Source organism: Protopterus annectens, chromosome 7.part1 (genome assembly GCF_019279795.1).
Source record: "Protopterus annectens isolate FY-2018-M chromosome 7.part1, PAN1.0, whole genome shotgun sequence".
In the NCBI taxonomy this organism is placed as follows: domain Eukaryota; kingdom Metazoa; phylum Chordata; order Ceratodontiformes; family Protopteridae; genus Protopterus; species Protopterus annectens.
The window spans coordinates 208,325,357-208,351,255 of NC_056740.1; the positions used below are offsets into that span (position 1 = coordinate 208,325,357).

The 25,899-nt window shown below is 41.1% G+C and overlaps 1 protein-coding gene across 1 annotated transcript in view; it reads left to right on the plus strand.

The window, feature by feature from the left end:
- Positions 1 to 25,899, plus strand: part of LOC122807566 (TM2 domain-containing protein 3-like) — a 588,231-nt gene that overhangs the window by 88,208 nt on the left and 474,124 nt on the right. The window contains exon 2 of the mRNA XM_044078479.1: positions 3,050 to 3,142. Within this exon, the coding sequence (XP_043934414.1) occupies positions 3,050 to 3,142 (93 nt within the window). The remainder of the gene's footprint in view (positions 1 to 3,049; positions 3,143 to 25,899) is intronic.

Below are 25,899 nucleotides of genomic sequence, written 5' to 3' on the forward strand. Positions count from 1 at the left end.
GTTGGAGAAGAGTACTTCAAATTATTCTCGAAAGGTAATAATACCAAAGACAAAATTCCGTATAGTCGATTGCTTAACTGAAATCAAGCTATTTCGTAGAAAAAGTAACTTAGCCATTTTTTTTCACAACATACCATGTTCAGGTATTAAGGATGGGATGAGGAAAAAAAGTGTTTATATCCCTCCTATACACCCAAGTGTAGCTGTGTATGAAAAAATCGTCACTAGGGAAACATATTGTTTACAAAACAGTACAAGACATAAGAAAGTATTGAATAACCTCACGGACGAAGAAACACCGCTAATTCAACAGTTAAAAAGCAAACATAACAGGGTGATGAAACCTGATAAAGGTGGAGGTGTGGTTTTATATGACTCATTTGAATATATGAACAAGATGTATAAAATGTTACAGGAGTCAGGAAACTACAGTACAGTATCAAAAAAATGAAATCTGTATAGGATATAGAAGAATCGACATGTACCTGGAAGACTTTTTATTAGATGGACGTATTACACATGATACCTACAAATACCTCCAGGTAGAACATCCAATATTAGCAACTGTAGTAGGTATACCTAAAGTTCACAAGAGTATTACTGATCCTCCATTCCGTCCTATTCTGTCTGGCAGCCATTCAAAAACATTTCCATTAGGTACTGCTATTGACAAATGGCTTAAGCATATGTACTCCAGGATACCTCATTTAATAAAGGACTCTTGGGCTTTGTTAGGCAATTTAACTCCTGAAGTTTGGAAGGAAGGAATTGTTTATAGTACAGTGGATGTGATAGACTTATTTTCATGCATTCCTAAACAAGAAGGATTTGAAAGTTTCTGTAATAGTATTGGGCAGTACTCAGGTTTAGAATGGGAACAAATTAATTTAATTATGGAACTTGTGTCTATTGTACTGGAACACAACTACATATATTTTGAGGGTGAATATTACAAGCAGACCAGAGGAGTAGCAATGGGGGCTGCTTGCGCCCCCATTTTTGCAAATCTGGTCATGCTAGATTGGGAGTCTAAGAACATCTTCAAAAGTGAATACTTTAAGTATGTAAGATATTACTCAAGGTTCTTGGATGATATTCTTATTATATGGGAAGATCCAGTACACAAAATAGATGAGTTCATTGCATACATGAGTAACAAGTGAATACTTAAAGCTTACACATTCTTACAGTATAGAAGGTATAGCGTATTTGGATACGTTCATATCTAGTACAGCCAATTGATTCAAGTCTCGTGTACACAGGAAGGATACATTCTCCAATAACTATTTGGAGTATACTAGCAACCATCCTTAAATGATGAGAAACATATTTAAAGGACAGTGTATACGAGCAACTAGAATGACGTCCACATACTCAGAAATGCTTGAAGAAATTGAATTCATAAAAACATTGTTCAGTGCTAGGGGGTACTCATTGCACTTGTTGAACAGTGTTAAGAAATATGTAGTTGGTGAATGGGGTAAGAAATATTTTCCAGTATTAGGAAGAGAATAGTTAATAACCACTGTCGTGATTGACAAATTGGATAAAAGGTACAGTAAGGCTTGTATTTTGGAATATACATTCCAAGTTAATTAAATAAAGCGGATCTTACATAGGAATTGGAATATACTTATGACAGATAATGAAATTAAAAATATAGTTGGAGATACCCCAATGTTTGTATATAAAATGGGGAAAAATGTAAAGACTATTTTGGAGAGGGGTAACATGGTCAGGAACATCAGTCAGCAGAATAGACACACTACAAAATGTGGCAGCTGTAGACAGTGTCGAGTCATACTAGAAAATGAAGGCATTGTTCTGGAAAACATAAATAGGACCAGAATTCCATTTCAGTATGGAAATTGTAACACCAGGTATATTATATATATATATATATATATATATATATATATATATATATATATATATATATATATACACATGGCCAAATGTATGACCTGTCCGAGCTTCTACATAGGTAAAACGGAGAGAATGCTTAAAAGGAGAATTTATGACCACTTGTATGCCATAAAAAGAAAAGATAAATCTAATGCCCTGTTTAGACATATAGACAAACCTGGGGAAAGTCATGTTTTTAGATTTGCTGTCCCGGAACGAGTTAGGCAAGGACAAAGAGGAGGCAACTATAAAGCATTGTTAGGCTTGAAGGAAGTTAAATGGCAGATACTAACTGACGCTTCAAATAAACCTGGCTTAAATGACTATATTACAATAAAACCTATTTTACAGGTTAATATGTAGGATTCATAAGAACATGCTTGTATGGATTGTAATATATTTCACAATTTTGTTTTTGAAAATGAGTGCTGAATAATTTACTAGAAATTAAGAATGAATTTGATTTTATTTTTATTTCTATTTTTATTTTCCTTTTTGATTTTATTTGATATTGGTATATTTATTGATTCAAAAGATGGTAATGAAATTGAGATGAATTATTTAAATTATAATATTGAATTAATAAATTATTGCACGAACCATAGGTGTTATAATACATTATAAAATTTAAGACATAAACCTATTACATTTTATGAATTACAATAAGGAAATTGGGCATTATTTGATGCATGTGATTTTAAATGCATATTTTAAACGCACTGTTTATAGAAACGTACTGTTTTTAAACAAATGCACTTTTTCTTTAAATGAAGCTTTTATTTATTTATTTTTTAACTTTTGGCGCCGAAAAGAATATTTAAAAGGCTAATTAATTAATTGATGTTATTCTGAAGAAGTCCACATTGCATGTGGATGAAAGCGTGTAATCTTACATCATTTTAAACAGTTCTGTATTAAATTTGTGGAATACTACTTGTTGGTGTTCGTGTTTCTCTGAGGCATCCAGCATCTAGTAGCGTTTTCTTTCATACTGTCTTTTTTTTTTTTTGGTTACATTGTTGCTTGAACGCTATAGTGTGGTTTAGTAGCAGTTCAGTATAAACTTATTTGTACTAGCCTTTTTCTAGGCCTTTTGTAAAGGTTGGGTTATGTCTTCTATAGTTTTTATTTCTTTTTATTGCAGGTTCACAGAGCTTGGAAACTGTGGAACGAAATTCACAGCCTGTGAAAGGACAAATGCCTTCATATACTTCCACACCTGCTCATCAGACAGCAGGTATAAACATTACATTTGTCCCTAAACTAATGCTTTGTTGATGCAGGGGGGTTTTTTCTTATTTTTTTTCTCCAACCAGAAGGTTTTACAGCATTTTTTTTTTAATATTCAGCTGACAGAAATATTAATGCTCATTATAGACTTCAGTTTCATTGTTGAACAGCTCAATGAATAGATTAATTCAGGTAGTATTTCAAGACCAAACACAGATCTAAATGGATTCAAGTTTTACATGTAAGCAGCTGCTTCATTAGTTTCACTAATAGTTATTCTTTGTACTAGTGTTTTTTTATAATTTTGTTGAACAGCATTTTGCAGAAACGCTTACAAAACCATGATACTGAATACAGTCCAACATACATTTAATAAGTTTGGTTCTTATGTTGAAGAGTAAGATTCCATTACTAAGAAGAACCTATTTTAAAAGGCTTATTGTGATCGCAGACTACTTTATAGTTTCTTCTGTTGCAGTATTAATCAGGTTTCTAAAACCTTCCTGGGTATATTATTGACTCTTGGCCTAAACAGATTTACAAATATACCATTGTGCAGTACATGTCTTTTAAATGTATTCTTTTCTAACTCTATCAGTTAGTTCAGAGATGGGACTCTCTCTCCTGGAGACAGGGTTCAGCCTAATATAAAAAAGTGTTCAAGAGAGAGAGAGATGGATTTCACTTTTCTCTGGATGGGGGAAACCAGGTGACTCTTGGTGGAAAAACACTTGTGGATGCATAATGTTTGGTGGAACAAATATACATTCAGTACTTTGTGCTCAGACATAGTGAAACCATATTGAATGCTTGTCACTGGAGAGTTAGGACTTAAAACAGATTTGACACCTGTATGATAATTCGACCGTCTTCTTGACCCCCTGCATGGGCAACATAATCCCTTCAACCTAAAACAAAATGCTTCTCTGAGGGAGCTGTCATTACACAGGGTGTCATGTTAAGGTTTTTCCAGATTACACACTGAACAGGGAGCTAGTCATTAGGTACATTTTGGGGCAGAGAGAGAAATGAAAGACCAAAGAGGTAATTGTTCTTGCATCTTTCTAAAAATATGTGATCTAGTCCATTGACATCTCTGATTGCTGTTTAATTGTTAAATGTTCTGCCTAATTGTTTAGTCTTTCAGAAGTATTTCTGTCTAGCTCACTTAAACCACTTAGATCAACTTTTAATGAGTGTTTCATTTCATTGTAATTTAAGTATATTAAATGCTTCTATGTTAACTAAAATTGGTGTATAACTGTATAAAAAATATATACCATGCATCATTGCATGGTGTACAGGGAATTTATCTTTCCTTTGAAAAAATAATAATTTGTGATTTCTGCTCCCAAAATAATCTGATGCATGAATTTTTGAAGTAAATGACTCTTTCGGAAGTCTGAATGTGATTATTTTTTTTTTAGTTCGTAGTTGTTCGCATGTTCTCCCATGGCAGGTTTTTGAAAAGCAGTTTTAAGTGGGTCTGTTTACCAAAGTTTGACAGGGTCATGTAATATTCATGTGAATTTCTGCCTGCATATATATCCATATCTTTATCTGTGCAGGAGTGTGTTTTATAGATATATATTTATATACACACATACATATGTATGTTTTTAGTGAAACTTTAAATGGCTTACTTTAGTAAAAAAACAAGTAGCAAAGTTCATTGAAACTTACACAGTTCCTTGCTGCTTTTTTTTTTTTTTTTTTTCACAGTAAAATATACAGTTATACAATGACTCTCTTACTATTCGAAAACGTGCACGCTGATTGGCCCAGCCCAACTAGCGTGCCCACTGTAAATCCCACAATATACCAATGGAAAAAGATCTGGTCGTCCGGACTTTTTTCCGTTGGTATAAAGTACCCCAAAACTGTTTTTTTTTTTTTTTTTTTTTTACAATTAAAAAAAAAAAAAAGTGAGGGAGAGAAAACAGAGCAACGGAGACTTTCTTTTCTCGGTTGCTTCAGTTTCAAAGCATTGATATACTGTATATGTGTAGAATCACAAGTCCCATACGCATGCGCAGTACATCAAAACTAAGAAGCAGTATACCACAACCGGTGGAAGAACAGTAATCTGCCGTTTTACAAAGACATTATTTAAGAAAAGTATTTTCTTCTTAAATAATGTCATTGTATAATAGCAGTAGCCAACTCCGTGGTTGTGGTATATTGAAGATTTACCCACGGTTGCCTTTGTCTTTGTTTAATCACTCAGGCTTCGCCCTCGTGATTAAACCACACCAACCGTGGGTAAATCTTCAGTATACCCACACCACATAGTCAGTTATTGCTTTAATATACTACCCTTAATATAACCTTGTCCTTAGTAGCTCCTGCCATTGTCATCCTGTGTTCTTATACTATGAGCACTAGAGGATCAAATTAGGAAGTTCCTCCCCTTGGCTGAATTTTCTTTATTCTAAACACCTAAGCGTTGGGGAAATATGGAAGTTTGGTCTGCTGGTTTCGCCTCTCTTGCTAGCATTTTAGCACTAGGTCTCCTAAGATGGTGTACAGTCTTATGCTCACAGATACTGAACTTGTAGTCAGCACTAATAATTCCATTTGTGAGAGATGTAAATGGCCAGATCTGATGTCAATTTCATTCATTCCTCAACAGATGTGTTTGGATCTGATTTGGCCACCTTCTATAGATTTTAGGCTAGACTCTCTAGCTTCTTCCTTACCTATAATGCCCCTGACCACTGCAATACCTCAGACCTCCTTTGCTGCTCTTCATGTTTGGACAGGATGGCTATTTCTCGAGCTCGTGATGGATTTAGTGAATGTTTGATCAAAGTTTCTTTACGTATTTTTCGTCATTGGAATTTTCCTGGTTTTATATTATCTCTCTTACTGTCTTGTACCAAAGTTTTTCTTGGTAATCTTTTCATACCATAGTTGGTAGTTTTTTTTCCTAAAATCTTTACCTCACTTGAAAGGTATTCCCTTATTACCATTGTTGGTATTCATTTCTTTTTCCCCTTATATTTTCAAAAAAATAAATAAATAAATAACAAAGCCCAACAGTGAAAAATAACAGTGCAAAAAGACGAAACTCTGCTCCAAAGCCACAAAACAGTATTTTAATAAACCAAATGTAAACGCTTTCTTTTCCAGTACTACAGAAACATCATCAGACAAACAAATACACTACCTCACATCCTTTAAATACCATAAAAAGCTAAACCTCAGTTCCTTGAGGGGCGGTGCCCAAGAGCAAGGCATGTTATACGGCATCTTGTGCAACATCTCACTTTCTAAGAAAGGTGGCTCCAAAATACAAAACATTTTGTTACCTTCATAACAAATAAAATCCTAGTGCATGTTAAATACTCAAAACATATATACAAACATAGATATTAATGCCAATAATAAAACTGCATTAATTAGTTTATATACTAAAAAGTACATTAATTAGTTTATATACTAAAAAGTACATATTTTGTGATAAAAGATGAACAGTACCTGTTTTCAACTTTAAAATGGATTTGATGCGCACTCATTAAGCTCTGGGGGGGGGGTAGTGACATTTAAGAGAACTTGCCAATACAGTTCCCTTTTTTCCACTAAGGGCGCCCAGTCACCCCCACAGTCTAGTGCACCCACCTTTTGCAGAATAACAAACACAATTTTCTTATAACCAGGACCCATGACGGAATGTTGATAAAGTGCTTTACTTGTATTTTTGCTCTTAGTAGCATAAAGGTGTTGGTAACTTCTCTTATGTAAGGGCCCATTAGTTTTGGCAATATAAAAAGCAGAGCAGGTGGCACAAAAACTGATGTAAACTCCCTTAGTAATATCTATGTTTGTATATATATTTTTAGTTTTTAGTATTTAACATGCACTAGGAGTTTTTGTTATGAAGGCAACAAAGTGTTTTTTGAAGGTAACAAAATGTTTTGTATTTTGGTGCCACCTTTCTTAGAAAGTGAGATGTTGCACAAGATGCTGCAAGATTACCCATATGACTCGGTCATAGTCTGTTGGGAGTAAATGACCTGAGATGTTCCTCCCTAGACTAGTTGAAGAGGGACATCATAGAGCTCTTGGAATATGTGTCCCAGGCTGGTATGAGCCTAGCACTGAGCAGCATTTTACCTTTTCCAAGGATGATGCCACAATATGAACAAAAGATTATTTCCTTTAATAATTGGCTTAGTTTCTTGTCATTCTAAGGTGCAATATTTGTCAGCATGGAAGGAGATGGTCAACAGAGCACACTGCTTGACCAGGAATGGTCTGCACCTCTCCCCTGTAGGCTTTCGAATATTAGCTGTAACATTGTCTTCCCATCTAGTGCCTTTTGCCAGACTGAAAGTACTGCCTACATAGCAAATCTAAAACAAGAAAATCTAAAGGTATTACTGCTCAGTGCTAGGAGTCTAAACAAAAAGCTCCACTCCCTAGAAGCTGTCTACCCCTGAGAATGCTGACATCTGTGCAGTCACTGAGACATGGTTTAACGCAGCAGAAAGAACACCAGCAGTACAAGGTTATAATGCCTTCCACACATTTAGGCCAGCTACTTCACAGACAGGGACTAAAGGTGGAGGTGTCTGTTTACATCAAAAATAAATATACTTCAAGGCTGGCCAAACAGGACAATACACTTGAGCTGCTCCATGTTCAAATCACCATAGGCAAAATCCAATACCACTTCCTTGCAAGCTGTAGGTCTCCCTGTATTACTCGGGGAAACCCATACCATTTATTTAAACTTATTTGAAACACTAACCATTTAACCCAATGCCATATTCATGGGTGACTTTAATTACTCCACTATTAACCAGAAATCCTGTATGACTCCAAATGTACGGGCACATAGATTCCTGTTTTTTGTGAACACAAACTCCCTGAACCAGATAGTCAGTGCACTAACAAGGGGTGCAACCATACTGGATCTGGTCCTCACTAATATGGGAGAGTGCTACACACCCCCTACTGTAATGCCTTCCCTGGTAAGGTCAAACCACAAAATGGTGTCCTTTGAAATAAAAATAAACTTGGACCCCCAGCTAAACCTGGAATATTCAGGAAATATTCTAAGGCTAACCTCCTGCTATTAAGTGAAAATCTGGCAAAATTTCAAGCCCCCATAAACCCTGGTAACGCTGCTGCCTATGCAGAACTGTTCACAGAAACCCTGCATGTTAATAGTTGCATAGAGGCAGCTGTACCCAAAATAAAGAAATGCAGAACTAACTCAAAAACAAGCCACCGTGGTGGAATTGCATAATCAATAGGCTGTATAACAGAAGGAAGGAAATCATGGCAGAAATTAGGAGGTGCAGCATCCAGCAGGATAAAAGCACTCTCATTAAACTAAACAAACATCTCGGAGGACAAATAGTCTACCAAAGCCAAATTTGAGGTGAATTTAGCCTCCCAGGCCAAGCACAACCACAAAGCATTCTTTAGCTATGTCGGCAACCTCAAAGCCAGTACACAGTTGTATTCAGAGCTCATTATAAATGGAGCCACCTGTACTGAGCCAGCAGATATAGCAAACCTCCTGGCTGATAAATTCAGCTCCAACTTTACCCCTCTCTCCTTCTCTACTTTTTCTCAGGAAATATCATCAAATAGAACTCCTCCTATCACTACGGAACAAGTCCTTAATGCTGTCTTTTAAGACCAAGAACACTGCATCAGTGGTCCCAGACAATATCCAAGGATGCCTTCTGAATAGTATGAAATATGACCTATCAGGGCCTCTAGAATTATTTAACTGTAGCCTCCGAACAGGCTTTGTGCCTCATGAATGGAGAAAGGCAACAGTCATCCCTCTGCACAAAGGTGGGCCTTCTACAGACCCATAAATCTTATATGTAAAGCCATGGAAAGAATTATCATGGAGATGATCAATAGAGATATAGTAAACCTCCAGACACAACCCAGTTTGGTATTGTCAAAGGCAGACCATGCCTACTTACCTGGTGGACTTCTTTGAGAAGGTCACCAAAGCAATTGATGAGGGCAAACTTGTTCACACTGCCTACCTTGACCCGGCCAAGGCATTTGACACAATACCCCACTTGAGGCATTGTTGACAAACTCAAGATGTTGGGTACAAACCCGCATGTCACCTGGCAGCCAACTGGCTCACAGACAGGACCCTGGAAGTTGGAATTGGGGAATCCACCTCTACAGAGAAGCCAGTCATAAGTGGAGTCCCTCAGGGATCAGTCCTCGAACTGCTCCTTTTTGGCATTTGCTTCTCGGAAGAAGTCAAAGCCAATGTCTGTGGTCTCTGGCTGGCTAAATTTGCAGATCATTGCAAATTAGAGCTGTCATTGAATCTCAAACTGACAAATGTTCTCTAGGAAAGGCTTACAGACAAACAACTGGTGCCAGAGCCATGGACTAAAACTAAATGCCAAGAAATGCACAATAGTATCCTTTGGGAAGTTATCCATCCCTGGTAACTGTCATATTGACAACATACCCCTTAGAGGTGACCCATTAGTCAGGGACTTAAGGACACACCGATAGCGATCTAGCTTTTGACCATTACTTGTCTACAGTGGTGAGGAAATCATTCTATGTTGCTCAACTTCTAAACAAAGGCATGGCATCTAAGTCCAAGAAAGTCATTGTTCCACTGTATTCGGCATTTATCAGACCTATCATTGAGTACAATGCCCCCTTTGATATGTACCTAACCAGGCATATCCCACAACTGGAATTTCCACAGAGCTTCATCACTAAAAGAATACAGGGCATAAGTAAAATATCCTATGCAGTCTGCCTCGAGGCCCTATCCCTGTATTCTCCTACAAATGTTTGAGGGGAGATCTATGCCTGGCATACAAGGCATTGTCAGACCCCACTCTGGACCTCTTGCATATCCACAAAACAAACCACACCAGAATTACCCGTTCTAAAGACTTAAACCTTGCATGTGATAGGACCTGCTGGAGAGATGGGTATGTATCCCAGAGACTAACCCAGCTATAGAACAGGCTCAGTGTGAAGCAGAGTTCCTCACTAATCACATGTGCAACTTGAACAATTGGATGGGAAACAGGAAATTCATCCCTGGTTTGGCACCTATGTCTCTAATGGACACAGGTAACCTGTAAATGGTTTATCTCCCAGGCCCATGCTTACACTTATCAAGGGTATCAGAACTTGTCCGAGATTTTGGGATGCATGGCTAGGCTTAAAAAGGCCCTTGTGGTAATTGGCCTACTAAACACTTATGAACATGTCTGCTTATTCTACACACCTCAGGAACAGCCAGCCTGTGCGAGCTTCCAGCCAGTTCCCACCTGGGAACTGCCCACCTTTCTGATACATTGCCAGAATCCCCCACTGAGGAGGTCTCTCAGAAGACGTTGTGCAAAAGGAGGCACTCTGATTCCCTGCAGGAATTTCTCACAGAAGACACTGGTTTTGATGAAGGGGAAGTGTCCCCTAGATCTTCACTTGAGGACATCTCATTTGGAGACATCCTAGAGATTCTTTGCCTGAAAGGTGGTTGGTCTACCCAAACTTCCTGGAAGCCTTTGGGTCTGGACATTATTTACGTCTTGGGTTACCCACCCTGCAGATGAGCTTGTAGACCTTGACTCTCTCAGGGCATGGAAGGAACCAGACTGCGTAGAACCAATCCCCAAACACCCAGACAAAATTTTGAGCACCCCTGCTGACACAGTACTGGACTAAAGGAAAACCTGTAGATGCCATGGTTGTTGCAGCAGCCACCAAAAAGAGCTGGCTGAACAAAGCTCCACTGTCCATCCACCTAACAGAGTCTAAGGTGTTGGACAGGTTCGGGAAGTGAGTGTATGCATCAGTGACATTTGCCCTGTGATCACTGAACTACCTGGCACATTTCTTCATATTACAGAGGGACTTGGAACTTTCTAATTCTGCCCCAGAGTCCATGTCTGCAGGGGAACAGAAGTAGTTTGCCTCACAAGTGGCCACCCTACAGTCCATTACAAATGCATCCATGAGGTTAATTTTGCATGCAGCTGAAGGTACCTCTTGGGAGACTGGTTGAGTCTTAGCTGTAAGGAGACATGCCTGGATTTGGTTGTGTGATTATTTTTTTTTTTTTTTTTTTTTTTTTTTTTTTTGCGGAGCCCTTCAAGGTGTCATTTATCAGTGCTTCTTTTAATGGATCTTTGTTTGAGCCTGTCGTTAGAGCCTCTCTCCTGCAGTGAACAGGACGGAAAAATCTTTTAATGGATCTTTGTTTGAGCCTGTCATTAGAGCCTCTCTCCTGCAGTGAACAGGACAGAAAAATCTTGTCTGCTATTGGTATCTGCTTTTCTGCCCTGCAGAGAACTTTCTCAAGGATTCAACTTGGTGGGAAAATGATGTGGTCCTGGAAATCTCAAGGTCCTTTCCAAGAATTGCACAGGAAGTTTTCCCCCAAAAGCAGGGGGGAGAAAATGACTACAATGGTAGACGTCGCCCACATGGCAGATGGGGTCCACAGAATAAAGAAACTCGAGATGCCTCCTCGGACAGATCCTTTCAGTACTCCTGAAAGGTTGCTCGGCTGTCCCTCTCTGGAGGCAGTCAGGGAGCACTTATCCTTGCACCAAAAAGCCTGTATAGTCATCCAAAAGACTCTTGAGTGCAAAGGATCCTAGCCAGAGGATATTTCATTCCCTTTTTACAAATTCCTATAAAAAAGAGGAAACTTGTCCCTGATGTTCCACCTAATCAGAGTGAGCTAGCAGCTCAAGAGATCCGAAAGTTGCAAGACAAGAGTTATCCAAGAGGTTGCCCCAGACCAAGCAGGATCTGGAATTTACTCAAGGTTCTTTTTAGTACCAAAAAGACAGGGGACCCGAGACCTATCTTGGATCTCTGTTATCAAAATCAGTTTGTAAAGAATTCCATATTCCTGATAGTCATGGTTCAGTCCATTTTACCTTTCCTGCAAAAGTACGACTGGATGTTATCTATCACATTAAAATGAACAGGTGCTGTCAAAGGTATTTAGGCTTCTGGCTGGAAGCCAGTCATTATCAGTTCAGAGCCCTGCCCTTTGGTCTTACCACAACCCCCATGGTGTTCACCAAATGCATGGCAGCCGTAACAGCTCACTTGGGACTGCTCGGATTCAGAATGTTTCTTTACTTAGACAACTGGCTCCTCACCGCACTGACCAGGAATCTGCTCATAAAATCCAAAGACTATTTACACCAACTGTCTCACTCACTGGGAGTCACTAACAATACTATTCACAGGGAATCATTATCAATATGGACAAATCACAACTTCAGCCAGTCCAAGTCTTGGAGTTTATAGGGACTCGTTTAGACAGTCAATTCTCTAGCTCTTCTGCATCAAAACAGAGATCTTACATTGAAGATGCATTTCAGACAGATTCTTTCTCTTCCTTCTCCCCCAGCAAAACAGGTCCCCAAAGCTTTAGGGTAGATGGCTGCTGCATTTACTTTAATTCCCACTTCTCGTTTCCACTCCTTAAGACATCCGATAAAACTGTCTCAGGCTGGGCTTGCAGAAAGTATCTTATTTCATGGATTCCCTCCAAGGAAATTGGTCAAGGGCATCCATTTTTCACCCCCCCAATGCCACATTTGACTACGGACGCCTCCCAGTTGGGGTGGGGGGGCATTACTTGGGATGGACTGTTCAAGGCATGCGGTCCCCACATGAGACCAATTTGCATATCAGTGTCCTAGAGATGAGTGGTGTTTCTAGTATTGCAGGACTTTCAGAGCTTTCTCCCTCTAGGGACTATTGCAATACAAATGGACAACATTTCGATAGTCTGGTATATCAACAAACAGGGAGGAACTAAATTCTACCCCTTATGTTGAGAAGCAATGAGAGTATGGCAGTGGGTGATCTCATTCAACTGCTTTCTTTTAATGAAACACATACTGGGGAAATACAGTATTCTAGTGGACAAACTCTGGACGATCCTCGTGCCTCACTAGTGGTCTCAACCAATTAGGTCACAGTAAGGTAAACCCCAGCTGTGGAAGGTCATGTTCGCCACTATTTGCCTCTCCCCTCAACAAATGCAGCAGATTCTTTGCCCTTATCCCAACTTAGGGGCAGTCACTGAGAGATGTCGTAGTCCATGTTTGGTCCTCTGGACTCCTTTATGCTTATCCACTCCTGCCTCTCATCACCAAGCTTCTTCAGAAAGTACTCCAGTTGAAGAGCACAGTAATCCTTATTGCTCCCTACTGGCCTTGACCGGTACGGTTCCCCTTCTTTGGTCTCATCTAATACATCCTTCTTATACCCTGGATCCCAGTCCAGACCTCCTGTCTCACCCATCAGCACAGAGTCACCTATGCAGGCTCAAGTTGACCACATTATTTCTCCAATTCCAGTGATGGCCAGACATTCCAGGCTTTCCTTCCCAGTTCGAAAAGTCCTAGTCTCCTCTCATAAACCTTCAACTAAGATAATTTTCAAAAGTAAATGGAAAAGATTTTCTTTTTGGGCTCATCAGAGAGAGTTATATTTTTCTACTGCCCCACTTCCTGCTGTTCTAGATTTCCTTGCATTGATTTTTCAGGGCAGACCAAGTTCAGTTAGCAGTTATCTCCAACTGTCACAACCGAGATTATGCTTCTCCTGTAGCCTTCTCTAAATTTATGTAAGGCTTTTCTTAGGTGTACATTCATTTGATCGGCCAGTGGATGGCCAACCGGAAAATGTGCAAAAGCAGTGCAACAGGTTCTCGTAACTGCGAACCATACAATATCCCTCCCTTTTTGACCCATGGTAGCACTTGTTTAGGTGGTAGAGCGGTTGGAAATGTCGCATTCGGTGTTTTGTACAACATTCTGACTGCCACTTTAAAAATCGACATTCTGGTTTGGAAAATGTAGCATTCGAAGATCGTTACATCGAGTAAATGAATGTATACCCTTTTCTTAAGGGTACCTTTTTACTTAGACCTCCAATAAAAGACCTTACTTCACCTTGGGACCTCGCTGTGGTTTTGAAACTTTAGTACATTCTCCTTTGAACCATCAGCTAAAGCAGATCTCAAGTTTCTTTCCTGGAAAACTGTCTTTCTGGTGGCTGTAAATGTACTTAACTCCAAGCACCATCTTCCAAATGACCTGTATTTATTTTTTCACAAAGACGGAGTCACTTTATGCACAAACCTTTCCATTTTACCAAAAGTTGCCTCTGAAACCACCATCAAGCAAGTGATCAGTTTTCCAGTTTTCTTCCACAAATTTGAAAATAAAGGAGAATACACACTTCTAGATGTACATGGGCATCTTCGTTTTTATTTTCATAGGACCAACGAGTTTAGGAAAGCTGATCAATTATTTGTCTCCTTTACTAATAATACTAGTATCTCATATGTTTATTCCTTGAGAGGCATAAATTTGCCAAGACAACCACAGGCACATTCAGCCAGGTCAATGTCTACATTAGCTGCTTACTGGGCTAGAGCATCCATTGATATTTGTGCAGCTGCCACATGGTCTAATGCCCATTCATTACTCATTACAAATTGGACATAATCTCCAGAAACAGAGCTGCTTTTGCTTCAGCGGTTCTCCAGAACATCCTTCCATGAAGGCCACCCAAGGTTACCATAGCTGGGCACTCATTTGTTGAAGAATGCATGAAAATGACAACATCAGATAAAGAAGTTGTGTACTCACCATAACATTCCATCTATGTTGTCCATTTTCATTCTTCCTCAACTTCCCTCCCTCCTCCCCCTGTCCATGTCTTTGAGAGAGACTTAACAGAATTGTTGATAGGGACCATAGTCCTGATGTCCTTCAAGGATGCATCTGCAGTCCTTGCAAATGGGTTGTCCTGTCGTCAGGCAGCCCTTCGGTCGGCCGGATTCCAAAGTCTGGGTCTGGCCTCGGCTGGTGTCGCACTTCACCCGATGTCATAGCTGCAGTTCTTCGGGTATAAAGGCATCAGCCGACGCCATTTTCTTCAGTCTTTCTTGCCGCGTGGCGCCCGAAGCAGAAGTTGTTCGCAAGTGCCGGTCGGTCAGAACCAGAGATTACTACTACAAGTTCCAAAGACTTCTAAAAAGCTAAGTACCCCGTTGGGGACTCTTTCTTGCCTCAGCCGATGTCAGAAAAAGTGAATAACTGTTTAACTTGTGGGAAACAAATACCTCATAAAGATTTCCACTCTTACTGCTTACCTTGCTTAGGCCCAGACCACGACGTAGCAGCTTGTCTAGCCTGTGCTTCTTTCAACCGACGGACGCTTAGACGTCGGTCGGAATTTGCTGAAGAGTTTTTTGGCTCCGATTTTGCTTACATTATGCCGTCGGATACTCCGACTACGCAAATTTCTAAAAAGCGCAAGGAAAAGGACCGACATTCGCGGTCCGCTGTTTCGGCCGAAACCGCGGTTAAGCCAACCGCGAGTGTCTCGGTTTCGGCTGAAACCGAGTCCACGGTTCTTCCTTCGGCCGAAAGCTTGCCACTCACCGAGGCCTCATCCAGCCTGGCTGAATCTGCTACTGAAATCCCACCTGCTCTTGCAGGTTCACAGGATTTATCTGATACTATCCCTTTGGATATTTCTACCCCTGCACGTGGAGCTGCTAGGCCTCCTGCATCCATGTCGATTAAGGCCTTTGCCAGGGCTAAAGCAGCAAAAGCTACAAAATCTGTGCCTGCTAAGTCCCCCTCTCACAGGCCTAGCTCTAGTTCACAAATGCTTAGTCTAGCAGAGGATCTCATTTCTTTGATCCGGGGATCCCAACCACATCCAGACAGGGCCTCTCACCCACCTCCAGAGAAGAGGACTATAGCTCCCTGAGCCAGTTTCTTCAGATGGCTCGTCTGATGAATCAGATAATTCAAACCCTTCAGAGGGCCCCTTTTCTCCTTATGAGGACTCTGATGCAGAAGAGTCCATTCCTTCTGCCTCTCCGCCTGAGGAATTTTCTTTTGGGGAAACCTTGCATGCTATGAGGGAACAATTTCAATGGCAGGGCCAGGATTTTTCAGACTCTAGGAAAAGGCTTAGAACCTTTTTGCATTTGCCACAGCATAGGCCTTTAGCCATTCCTCCAGTACTTACTGTTGTGGATGATGCTTTTAATGATGCTTGTACTGCTCCTGATTCTCTTCCTCCGGCCCCTGCTAAGCCCGATAGGTACTACAGGGTTTCGGACACACATTATCATTTGTATAAGGCCCCTTTTGCAGATCCCGAAACTATCTCCCAGGGACCCAAGGCTGTAGCAGCTACTTCTACTAAAAACCCCTCCCTCTGAAAGGGAATCTAGGGCCTTAGAGATGGGGTAAAAAGTTTACACTTCTGCTACTCTTTCAGCTAGGGCCTTGAACTGTCAATTCCACATGATTCAGTATCAGGAATTTAGGTTAGACCAATTAACTAAAAAACTGTCCTCGGATGAACCATTAGACAAAAAAATCTGTACAGGAAATGGTACATAACATTCAGCAGGTCAGTAATCATTCCTTAAAATGTGGCTATGATGCACTGGAGGCTTCCTTTAGATCAGCCATGACTGGCACAGTGATCAGAAGACATGCATGGTTAAAAGAGCAGTCCTTACCAGACCATGTTAAATCAAAGCTCCTAGATGCTCCCATGGATAAGCTCAATTTGTTTGGCTCCCCTGCGCAGCAGGTGCTGAAGAAGGTGGAAGAGAAAGCAAAATCTGTCCAGACAGTCAAGGATTTCTTGCAGGTCCAGCCTCCAAGGTTTAGCAGGAACTGGCCTTCCAAGAATTGGTCCTTTCCAGACATCTCCAGAGCTCCGAGAGGCAGGAATAGGAGCTCAAGAGGCAGGGGTCAATCCAGAGGTGCCTACAGGGGACGTCAGTGGCAGGCTAACAACCAGCGAGGTACAGCCACAGATCCAGCCACCACCACTTCCACAGGACAATCGCAGTGACTTGGCTCTGGCACCGCCTACCAGGGAACAACTAGAGGCACCCTTAGGCGGGAAGCTAGCCTTATTTTCAGTAAACTGGCATTACATCACAGGAGACAAATGGATTTTACAGACAATAGACCAAGGCTACAGGTTTCACTTCCATACTCTACCAAGGAAGAGAGGAATGCCAAACCTACCTCCAAATCAGAAGACAGAAGCTCTAGAACAAATAACTCGCTTACTAAGGATGAGAGCTGTAGAAAGGGTACCATCTATGGAACAAGGGCAAGGATTTTACTCCAGACTCTTCCTGGTACCAAGAAAAGAAAACCAATGGAGACCTATTCTCGACCTGTCCGCTTTAAACACATACCTCATTGTTCCAAAATTCAAAATGCTGACCCTACAGCAGCTTCTTCCCATGCTGGGCAAGGAGTCTTGGCTGGTAACTCTAGATCTCAAGGAGGCAGACCTGCACGTCCCCATACGACCAAATTGCAGAAGATACCTCAGATTTCTTGCAGGATCAGAGCATTATCAATTCTCAGCATTGCCCTTTGGCTTATCTACTGCGCCCAGAGTATTCACGAAATGCCTGGCATCAGTAATTGCTCATTGCAGGCTTCAGGGAATTCAAATTTACCCTTACCTGGACGACTGCCTGTTACAAGCGGACAACAAAAACAAATTAACAAAAGATTTGGAAAGGGTCATTCATCTACTACAAGCCCTGGGATACACAGTCAATATAAAAAAGTCAAGGCTGATACCATCCCGATGGACACATCAAAACAAATGGCATTCCTGACAGTAGAAAAACAGGAACAACTCCCTTTCTACTTCATGGCATTAACAAAGCAGAACCAGCTAACAGCAAGAAAAGCCATCCTGCATAATATTGATTCCACATGCCAGACTACATATGAGAAAGTTACAGTGGTACCTAAGGAATTTATGGTCTCAGCACAAGCACAGCCTAGAAACCCAAATTCCAATAATTCCATGCCTGAAACAAGAATTCCAATGGTGGGCTCAGGCCTGTCAATCCAACAAGGGACTGCCCTTCCACAGCACTCAATCAAGCCAGACCATCACAACAGACGCCTCAGACCTCGGTTGGGGGGCACACATGCTGGACAAGTGCATACAAGGCTTATGGACTCAAGACCAGCTGCACCTACACATAAATCAAAAGGAAATGCTGGCAGTAAAACTAGCAATTCAGGCATTCAGACCATTTCTCCGACAGGGTCAACTGCTGATAAGGACGGACAACACCACAGTTATGTGGTACATCAACAAACAGGGAGGCACACATTCATACCCTCTATGCCGGATGGCAATGGACCTCTGGAATGTGGCACTGAGCTGCAACATTCAGCTACAAGCAATTTTTGTGCCAGGAAAAGAAAATATACTAGCAGACATCCAAAGCAGAACTACCACGGATGCCCACGAATGGATGCTGCATCCGGACATCTTCAAAACCATTACAGGGAAATGGGGACTACCAGAAATAGACTTATTTGCATCCCCACACAATCACCAACTGAAAAAATTCTGCACAAGGACGTATCACCAACTGAAAAAATTCTGCACAAGGACGTACCACCCACTTGCTTGGAAAGTGGACTCCCTATCTTTCAGTTGGAAAAACCTGACAGCATATGCATTCCCACCTCTTCCTTTGATGCACAAGGTGCTATTAAAGATCAAAGAAGACCGTCCAAGGATCATCCTGATAGCTCCAGACTGGCCAAGGCAACATTGGTACCCATTACTGAGGAGTATGTCTCGGGAACAAATATGGCCTCTGCCCTAGTTCCCTTGCTGTTAACACAGAACAACTTCAAAACCCTGCATCCAAACCTGAAAACACTGCAGCTGGCTGCCTGGAACATTGCATAAGACCAAATAACCCAGATTTATCTCAAAGGGTTAAAGACATTATCTTGGAGGCTCGCAGACCCTCAACAAGAAAAAATTATTCAGCAAAATGGAAAAGATATCTCATTTGGAGTACTGCAAAAGGAGAGAATGTGTCACTGGTAAACATAGCTAACATCCTGGAATACTTGGCAGAGCTCTTCCACAACGGCCTGTCCTATTCTTCCATTAAGATTCATGCATCAGCTATTTCAGCAGAATACAACTTGGATCCTCCAGTCTTCTCACATCCTCTGCTCAGGCAGTTTCTGAGAGGGATTAAAAATGTAAAGCCCCCTAGGAAGCCACCATTGCCAGCATGGGACTTGAACTTTGTGCTAGAAAAGTTGACACTCCCTCCTTTCGAGCCAGCAGCAACAGCAGAATTACAGTACTTATCATGGAAAACTGCTTTCCTGCTTGCAATCACTTCAGCAAGAAGGGTATCTGAGCTACAGGCATTAATGGCAGTACAGCACTTCCTGATCTTCCATCAAGATAGAGTGTCCATGAGAACTAATCCTACTTTTATGCCAAAGGTGGTCTCCAGGGTATCTTTAAATCAAGCTATCCACCTACCTACATTCTTCCCCAACCCACAGAACAGGGGCGAAAGACTGTTGCACACCTTGGATGTACATAGACAATTACGTTACTACCTGGACAGGACCAAGAGCAATAGAAAAACTGACCAGCTACTGGTAGCATATGCAACAGGAATGGAAGGAAAAGCAATTTCAAAACAGACAATCTCTAAGTGGATAGGAAATTGCATTAGATTTTGTTACTCCTACCATGGGAAGAAAACTCCAGAAAACATCAGGCCTCACTCTACAAGAGCTACAGCCACTACCACAGCTTTTTTACGAGGAGTGGCTACCAAAGACATTTTAGAGGCTGCTACTTGGAGCTCTGTGCATACATTTGCCAAGCATTATAATTTACCTTTATACTCCAGATCCCGAGCAGGTTTTGCCACTGCTGTTTTGCAAGGGATCTTAACTACACCATAATCTTATTTCTCCTCCTCCCCCGTTTGGCTATGGTATTCTACCCATTTGTAAGGACTGCAGATGCATCCTTGAAGGACATAGTACAGTTTTCTACCTACCATAAATGTAGATGTCCGATAGGCATGCATCTGCAGTCAGGATTACCCACCCTCCTTCCCCTCTGTGGTACTCCTAGGGTATTTGCCCATCTTGTAGCTAGCTGGGGGAATCTATTATGGTGTATTTGTTTGTATATATGTACATGCATGCTTATTTTTTGTTTGCTCTCTACTATTTGGAACCATTTGCATTTATCCAAATTTAGCCTTCCTAGAGGGCACCTGGCATCTGGGGCAAGAAACACTGAGGAAAATGGCGTCGGCTGATGTCTTTATACCCGAAGAACTGCAGCTATGACGTCGGGTGAAGTGCGACACCAGCCGAGGCCAGACCCAGACTTTGGAATCCGGCCGACCGAAGGGCTGCCTGACGACAGGACAACCCATTTGTAAGGACTGCAGATGCATGCCTATCGGACATCTACATTTATGGTAGGTACAAAACTGTACTTTTGAGCTCCTGATCATCTATCACTTTTTTTTTTTTTTTTTGTATTGCATTCTTATTGTATTTTCTGTAATAGCACATATAATAGCAGCAAACTCAATCTGAGGTAGTGCAGTGGTCGGGGGCATTATGGGTAAGGGAGGAGCTCGAGAGTCTGATCCTAGAATCTGTGGAAGGTGGCAGAGTCTGATCAGAACCCGTTCATTGAGGAAAAATGAAAATGGACAGCACAGATTGAATGTTATGGTGAGTACATAACTACTTTTTAATGTGGAGGCTTTCCTATCGCCTACAAACTTTCCCGGTGAATTTCGTAGACTTCCATCTAGGTATGCTGAGGCCATATAACGGTCATTTCTAGAGCCTTCTATAAGTCCAGATTGTGTCAGCAAAAATCAGGCCCCTTGTCCACCATATGCATACCTTCCATAAGGAGTTACTGTGAGCAAAAAACACTTCAAATATATCCCTTTCTGCTACAGCAGCATTAAAAATGTTTTGGTGGTAGGCGACTCTGTTGTCAGACACACTGATTTTATCACTTGCAAGGGCTGACAAGGAGAGGGTTACAGTAAATTTCTTTCAGGTCCCAAAATCTCTGATGCTCCAAGGGCGCCAAGTACCCTAACTCTTGACAATTATTATATGGTAGCAGTGCATGTGGGAGTGAATGACTAGTCGTACAACCCTGAGAGGTATGTTGAAAGACGTGTCAACTTTTCAGTCATGTTCCAAATGCAGATAAGACACTTGTCCTGAGTGGAGTCTTTCCTTCACCCCAACTGATTCATAGATACAAAGACACATTAATTGGCTTCATTAACCATTTTAAGTAGTTGGTGTTATTCAAGGGGGATTTGGCATGTGTCAGCATGGGATAAGATGCTTGACAGTGTAGTTTTGCAAAAGGTGATTTGTATTTCTTCAGAGCTTTCATATACTGGCTAAAGCAGTTACTGTCCCCAATGCCTTTTTTTAGGCAGAGTCCAGTTGGATACTTCATTGTAGCTAACCTATCCGTCTCAAAATTGGGTTGCATTAAGGTATCTCTCTTAAAGCTAGATATCTAAACAATAAATTGTCTGATCTTTGTTTTAAAAAAATATTTATTGAATTATCACTTATGACGTGGCAATTGCACATTTAATCAATGATTACATATTTCATTCGACCATTATATAGCCCATTTCTGCCTTCCCTTTAAACCTCATTCTCATCCAAAACATTATTCCACAATTCCCATTTTTTCTGTGTAATTGCTCCTTCCCTTTTCTGAAGTTCCTACTTCCAGTTCTTTTATCTATGTTACTATGCACTACTTCTAGTATGATTTGTTTAGACTTTAATTTTCACTATCTAGTAATTGCATTTTTGACAGCCACCAGAATTAAATGTGGCAAGTCCTTACGATGTCTAAGCAATTTCAATTCTGTATCGCAGCACAAAAAAAATATTCATATCCTTGGTTACATCAATTTTCTCACCCAGTTTTTCTGATGGAGTGGTTACATCGGTTTTCTCACCCAGGTTTTCTGATGGAGTGGTCAGCAGGGAATTTTTAAAGTCTGCCAACTCATTACACTCCCAAAAATATGTTCCCAATTACCTCTTTCTTTCCCATCACACCTCTAACATTTGTAATCTACCCGAGGAAAAAATTATTTAAAGTTTGCTTGGGATAAAAAAATACCTAGACTTTGTTGCATATTTGAGTCCTACATGTCCTCCCATTGTTTTTTGAATTGCTTATCCATTCTCTCTTCCAAGTCCTTTTTAACTTCCTTTTATTCTTATAAAATGTTGCATGATAACTACATACCTTAATAATTATCCTGTTTTAACAGCAGCATCTGTTCTAGATTCTACTAAAAACTTTACCAGTGCTGTTTTTTTCACTTAGGATCCCTCCATTTCTTTCTCTTTGCCTATATTCTGATATCAATCCTTAATAACGGAAGGCAATCTCTAGCCTGCAGTCTAAATGTATTCTTGGACTTTTCCCATTCTATTACCTTTCTCTGTCCCTCTCCCTTTATTTGCTTCCAGTACTCTAGTTCCTTTGCTAGTTTCCTCCAGTAAATTCCAGCCCCCTCTTGCCTATTAACTTACCCCTAATTGCAGTCCTCTCTGTTGGCCGAATCCCCTTTTTCCATTCCCATGTTGGCTTGTTTCTTAAAATACTTTCTGCTACTTTATGAATGTAGCATTCTGTATGATTATTCTCCGTAGAATCTACATTCAAAATTCCAACCCGTCCTTATTTCTTGAGATTCTCCCGTTTGTTTTATTGGAAGAATCAACTTATCCCACTTGCTCTTGCCCTGTTCCCCTCCCAGATAAAATACTTCAACTCTTTTATTAATTGCTATTCACAGCTTCTCCTCTAGTTGATAAATACTCCTGAACGGTGTAGAAGACTAAAGGGACTAAAACATTTTCATTGTTTTTTATATCTTGCTATCCATATATGTAAACAGAGCTTCCAGCTTCTCAGTATTATCTTTTTAGACTCTTCCCACATATCCTTAGCTGTCATAACAGAATCTATTTTAACCAATGCTCCTAAATATGGGTATTGCTGAGCCAGTTCATGTGTGGTACTTTGTTTACTGCTATTGCCTTTGTTTTGTCTGCATTAATTTGGATCCCAAAAAGAGTTGAAACTGTCTCATAATGAACAAATTGCCTGATTTTGAGGCATACCTGCATTTGGAAAACATCCATGTCTGCATAGTTACAGAAACTCTGCTTTAAATGTAAGTAGAACACTCCGTGTACCATGTTTTTTTTTTTTTCTTTCAGGTCCAGTGGCAACTGTGGTGAAGTGTCAGTATTTGTCATCCGACTTATTACTTCCAGTCAGAGCCTTAGGGGGACTCGCAGATCACTCTAGGTAGGATTATTTATCGACTAATAGAGTGCTACGGAACACACTCTTTGTCCCCTGGTAACTAGATAAGATTCCTCAGTGTTCTAAATAAATAATCTCGGTTAGCAAAAGCTCCCTTATTTTGGGTAACTTTAACAACCCTTCATTAAGGATGCTGAAACATTCCTAGACTAAATAAACAAAAAAATTCCTTGAGCAGCTGGTCAATAAATCTAGTAGAGAACACAGAATTATTTACCTGATTCTTCCGAGTATGTCCACTTCTTGCACTGTTCCTCTGATTTCTCTTTTCCCAGTGAAGTTTGGCCATAAATTTGTGACCTTCTCCTTTAAGCTACCAAAGGCTCCTACAGCAAACCATACTAAATTTAAGGACTGTAAGCATGCCTTTCTTGACTTTACAGTGCAATGAAATGTTAACATTTCCTAATGAATGCACCTTCCCAGGCCTTAATACAACAGAAAGATTCACTAAAGAATTCTACACCCATTTAGAAAAATGCATAGAGCAAGCAGTCTCTACCAATACTAAGTATTATGGTAAATTTAAAAGCAGACGACCCTGGTGTTCCACCGTAAATGACGCATTTCTTTTGTTTTGTAGTTTAAATGATTTATTCAAGTCAAAATCCATCTTCTCACTACTGATATCTGAAGAATTACAAAAGAACTGAACACGTTCATATCCACTAAAGGATCCCATGAAGTTATGCTGGTCTCTAAAGCCAAATGCAATTATAAATCCTTAGTTATGTCAGTGATTTTTTTTCTTAGTTTTCTTTGTGTTGCTTAAAATGTATTTGTAATGAGACCTCCTTTTTTTGACCCAGCTGATATTGCCAGTATACTCATGAACAAATTTAGTACTAGCTTCTCATCTGAGCATTTAAGACTTCTATCTAAGGTCCCAAAATATATGAATTCCTTATTCCCACAATTATCTCTAAAGATCAATGTTAAGTTGTCAGTCTCGCCTTCATTCTTGCTGGATGGGTTCGGAGCCGATCCTCGGCTCCAACTCGGAACTTGCTAAGCTCAAGAGCTAATTTTACCAGCTCGAGGCAACCCTATATCCCATGATGCAAGGCGGAGACTACCCAGATCTCGTTTGCCGCTTCACTAACGAGGTGCCTTCTTTTACCAGCTCTAGGTAAGTGAACAGTTTTTGAGACTTTTCATCTACCCCCCTTTAAATTTTTATATATATTTGTATTTGTTAACCTAACTACTTACTTTAGCCCTATTCCCGTCAGTGTTCCCTCTTTTTTTTCGAGTAATTTATTCCCTTTCCCTAGTTTAGGCCTTAGGCCTTCCACTCCCTAAATTTTTTCCTGTCAGGGATTGTTTGTGTATGACTGTGTGTTATCCCTGTTTATTTTAAATTGTTGGATTGAGTGTTTTTGTGTGTGTGTTACTATTGTGTTTCCTCGACACAGTTATGTCAAAGGACACTAAGGTTTCAGGCTTCAAGAAGTGTGACTCGTGCTGTCAGAAGATGTCTCTGACAGACGGTCACACTTCTTGTATTTATTGCCTGGGACCTTCGCACCTGCAGGACTCTTGTGCTGTCTGTCATGCTTTCAGCCCAAGAGTCCTGCAGGAGCGAAAAAATAAGCTGATATTAAGGGGCTTATTAAAGCCCAAGAGCTCCCCGACTAAGTCGGCGCCGGGGAAGCCCTCGAAACCTGTTAAGCCTTCGGCTCAGACTTCCAAGCCGTCGGCTTCGGGTTCATCTTCACCAGGGTCGAGATCGGCTCCGGCCAGAGCCGATTCTTCCACCTTACCAGTCTCCGTATCGGCTCCATCCGGCGCCGATACTGGCAAATCCAGACATTGTGTCAGCTCCGGCTGGAGCCGACGTATCTTCGGCTCCGTTGGCTCCATCGATCTCAAAAAAGAGATCTCGATCCCCTTCAGTGGAATCTATACATTCGGCTCCGAGATCACCCTTGCTCTCGGAGCGGAGCCATAGGAGCCTTTCTTCTCGGTCGTCCAGGCTGTCTGATCACGACCTCGTGAGTAGACTATTAAAGTCTCAGGCATTGGCCCAAATACTCCATAGCCCATCTCAACAGATGGTAGCTATTTCACATCCGCCAAACATTCCTCCTTCGACTCTCTTACAGAGCTCGGAGCCGGAGCTCCTCGGAACCGGCACCGTTGTGGCTTCGGAGCTGATACCACCCCTTTCGGCTCCGTCGTCCTCGGCTCCGATTTCCTCCTTGAGACCTTCATTGGAGGGATCCGGGCGTCTGGTCTCTCTCATCAGCTCCGAGGGGGCGAGTGGCATCGGACCCTTGTCCTACCCCGTTCTCCCTCTCGGAGCTTCGGCGTTGGTGAGCTCGGCCCCAACATCTGCCTCGGAGCCTTCCCTCTCGGTGAGGCCTGGGGTTCCTATCTCTTCGGAGAGGGAACTTTCTGGTCTCTCTGACGGGGAGCCGAGGTGATGAGGAGTGTACTAGCCCCTGGGCTTAGTCAACGGACAGTTCCATCAGCTCCTCCCACTACAGTGCCTGCTGA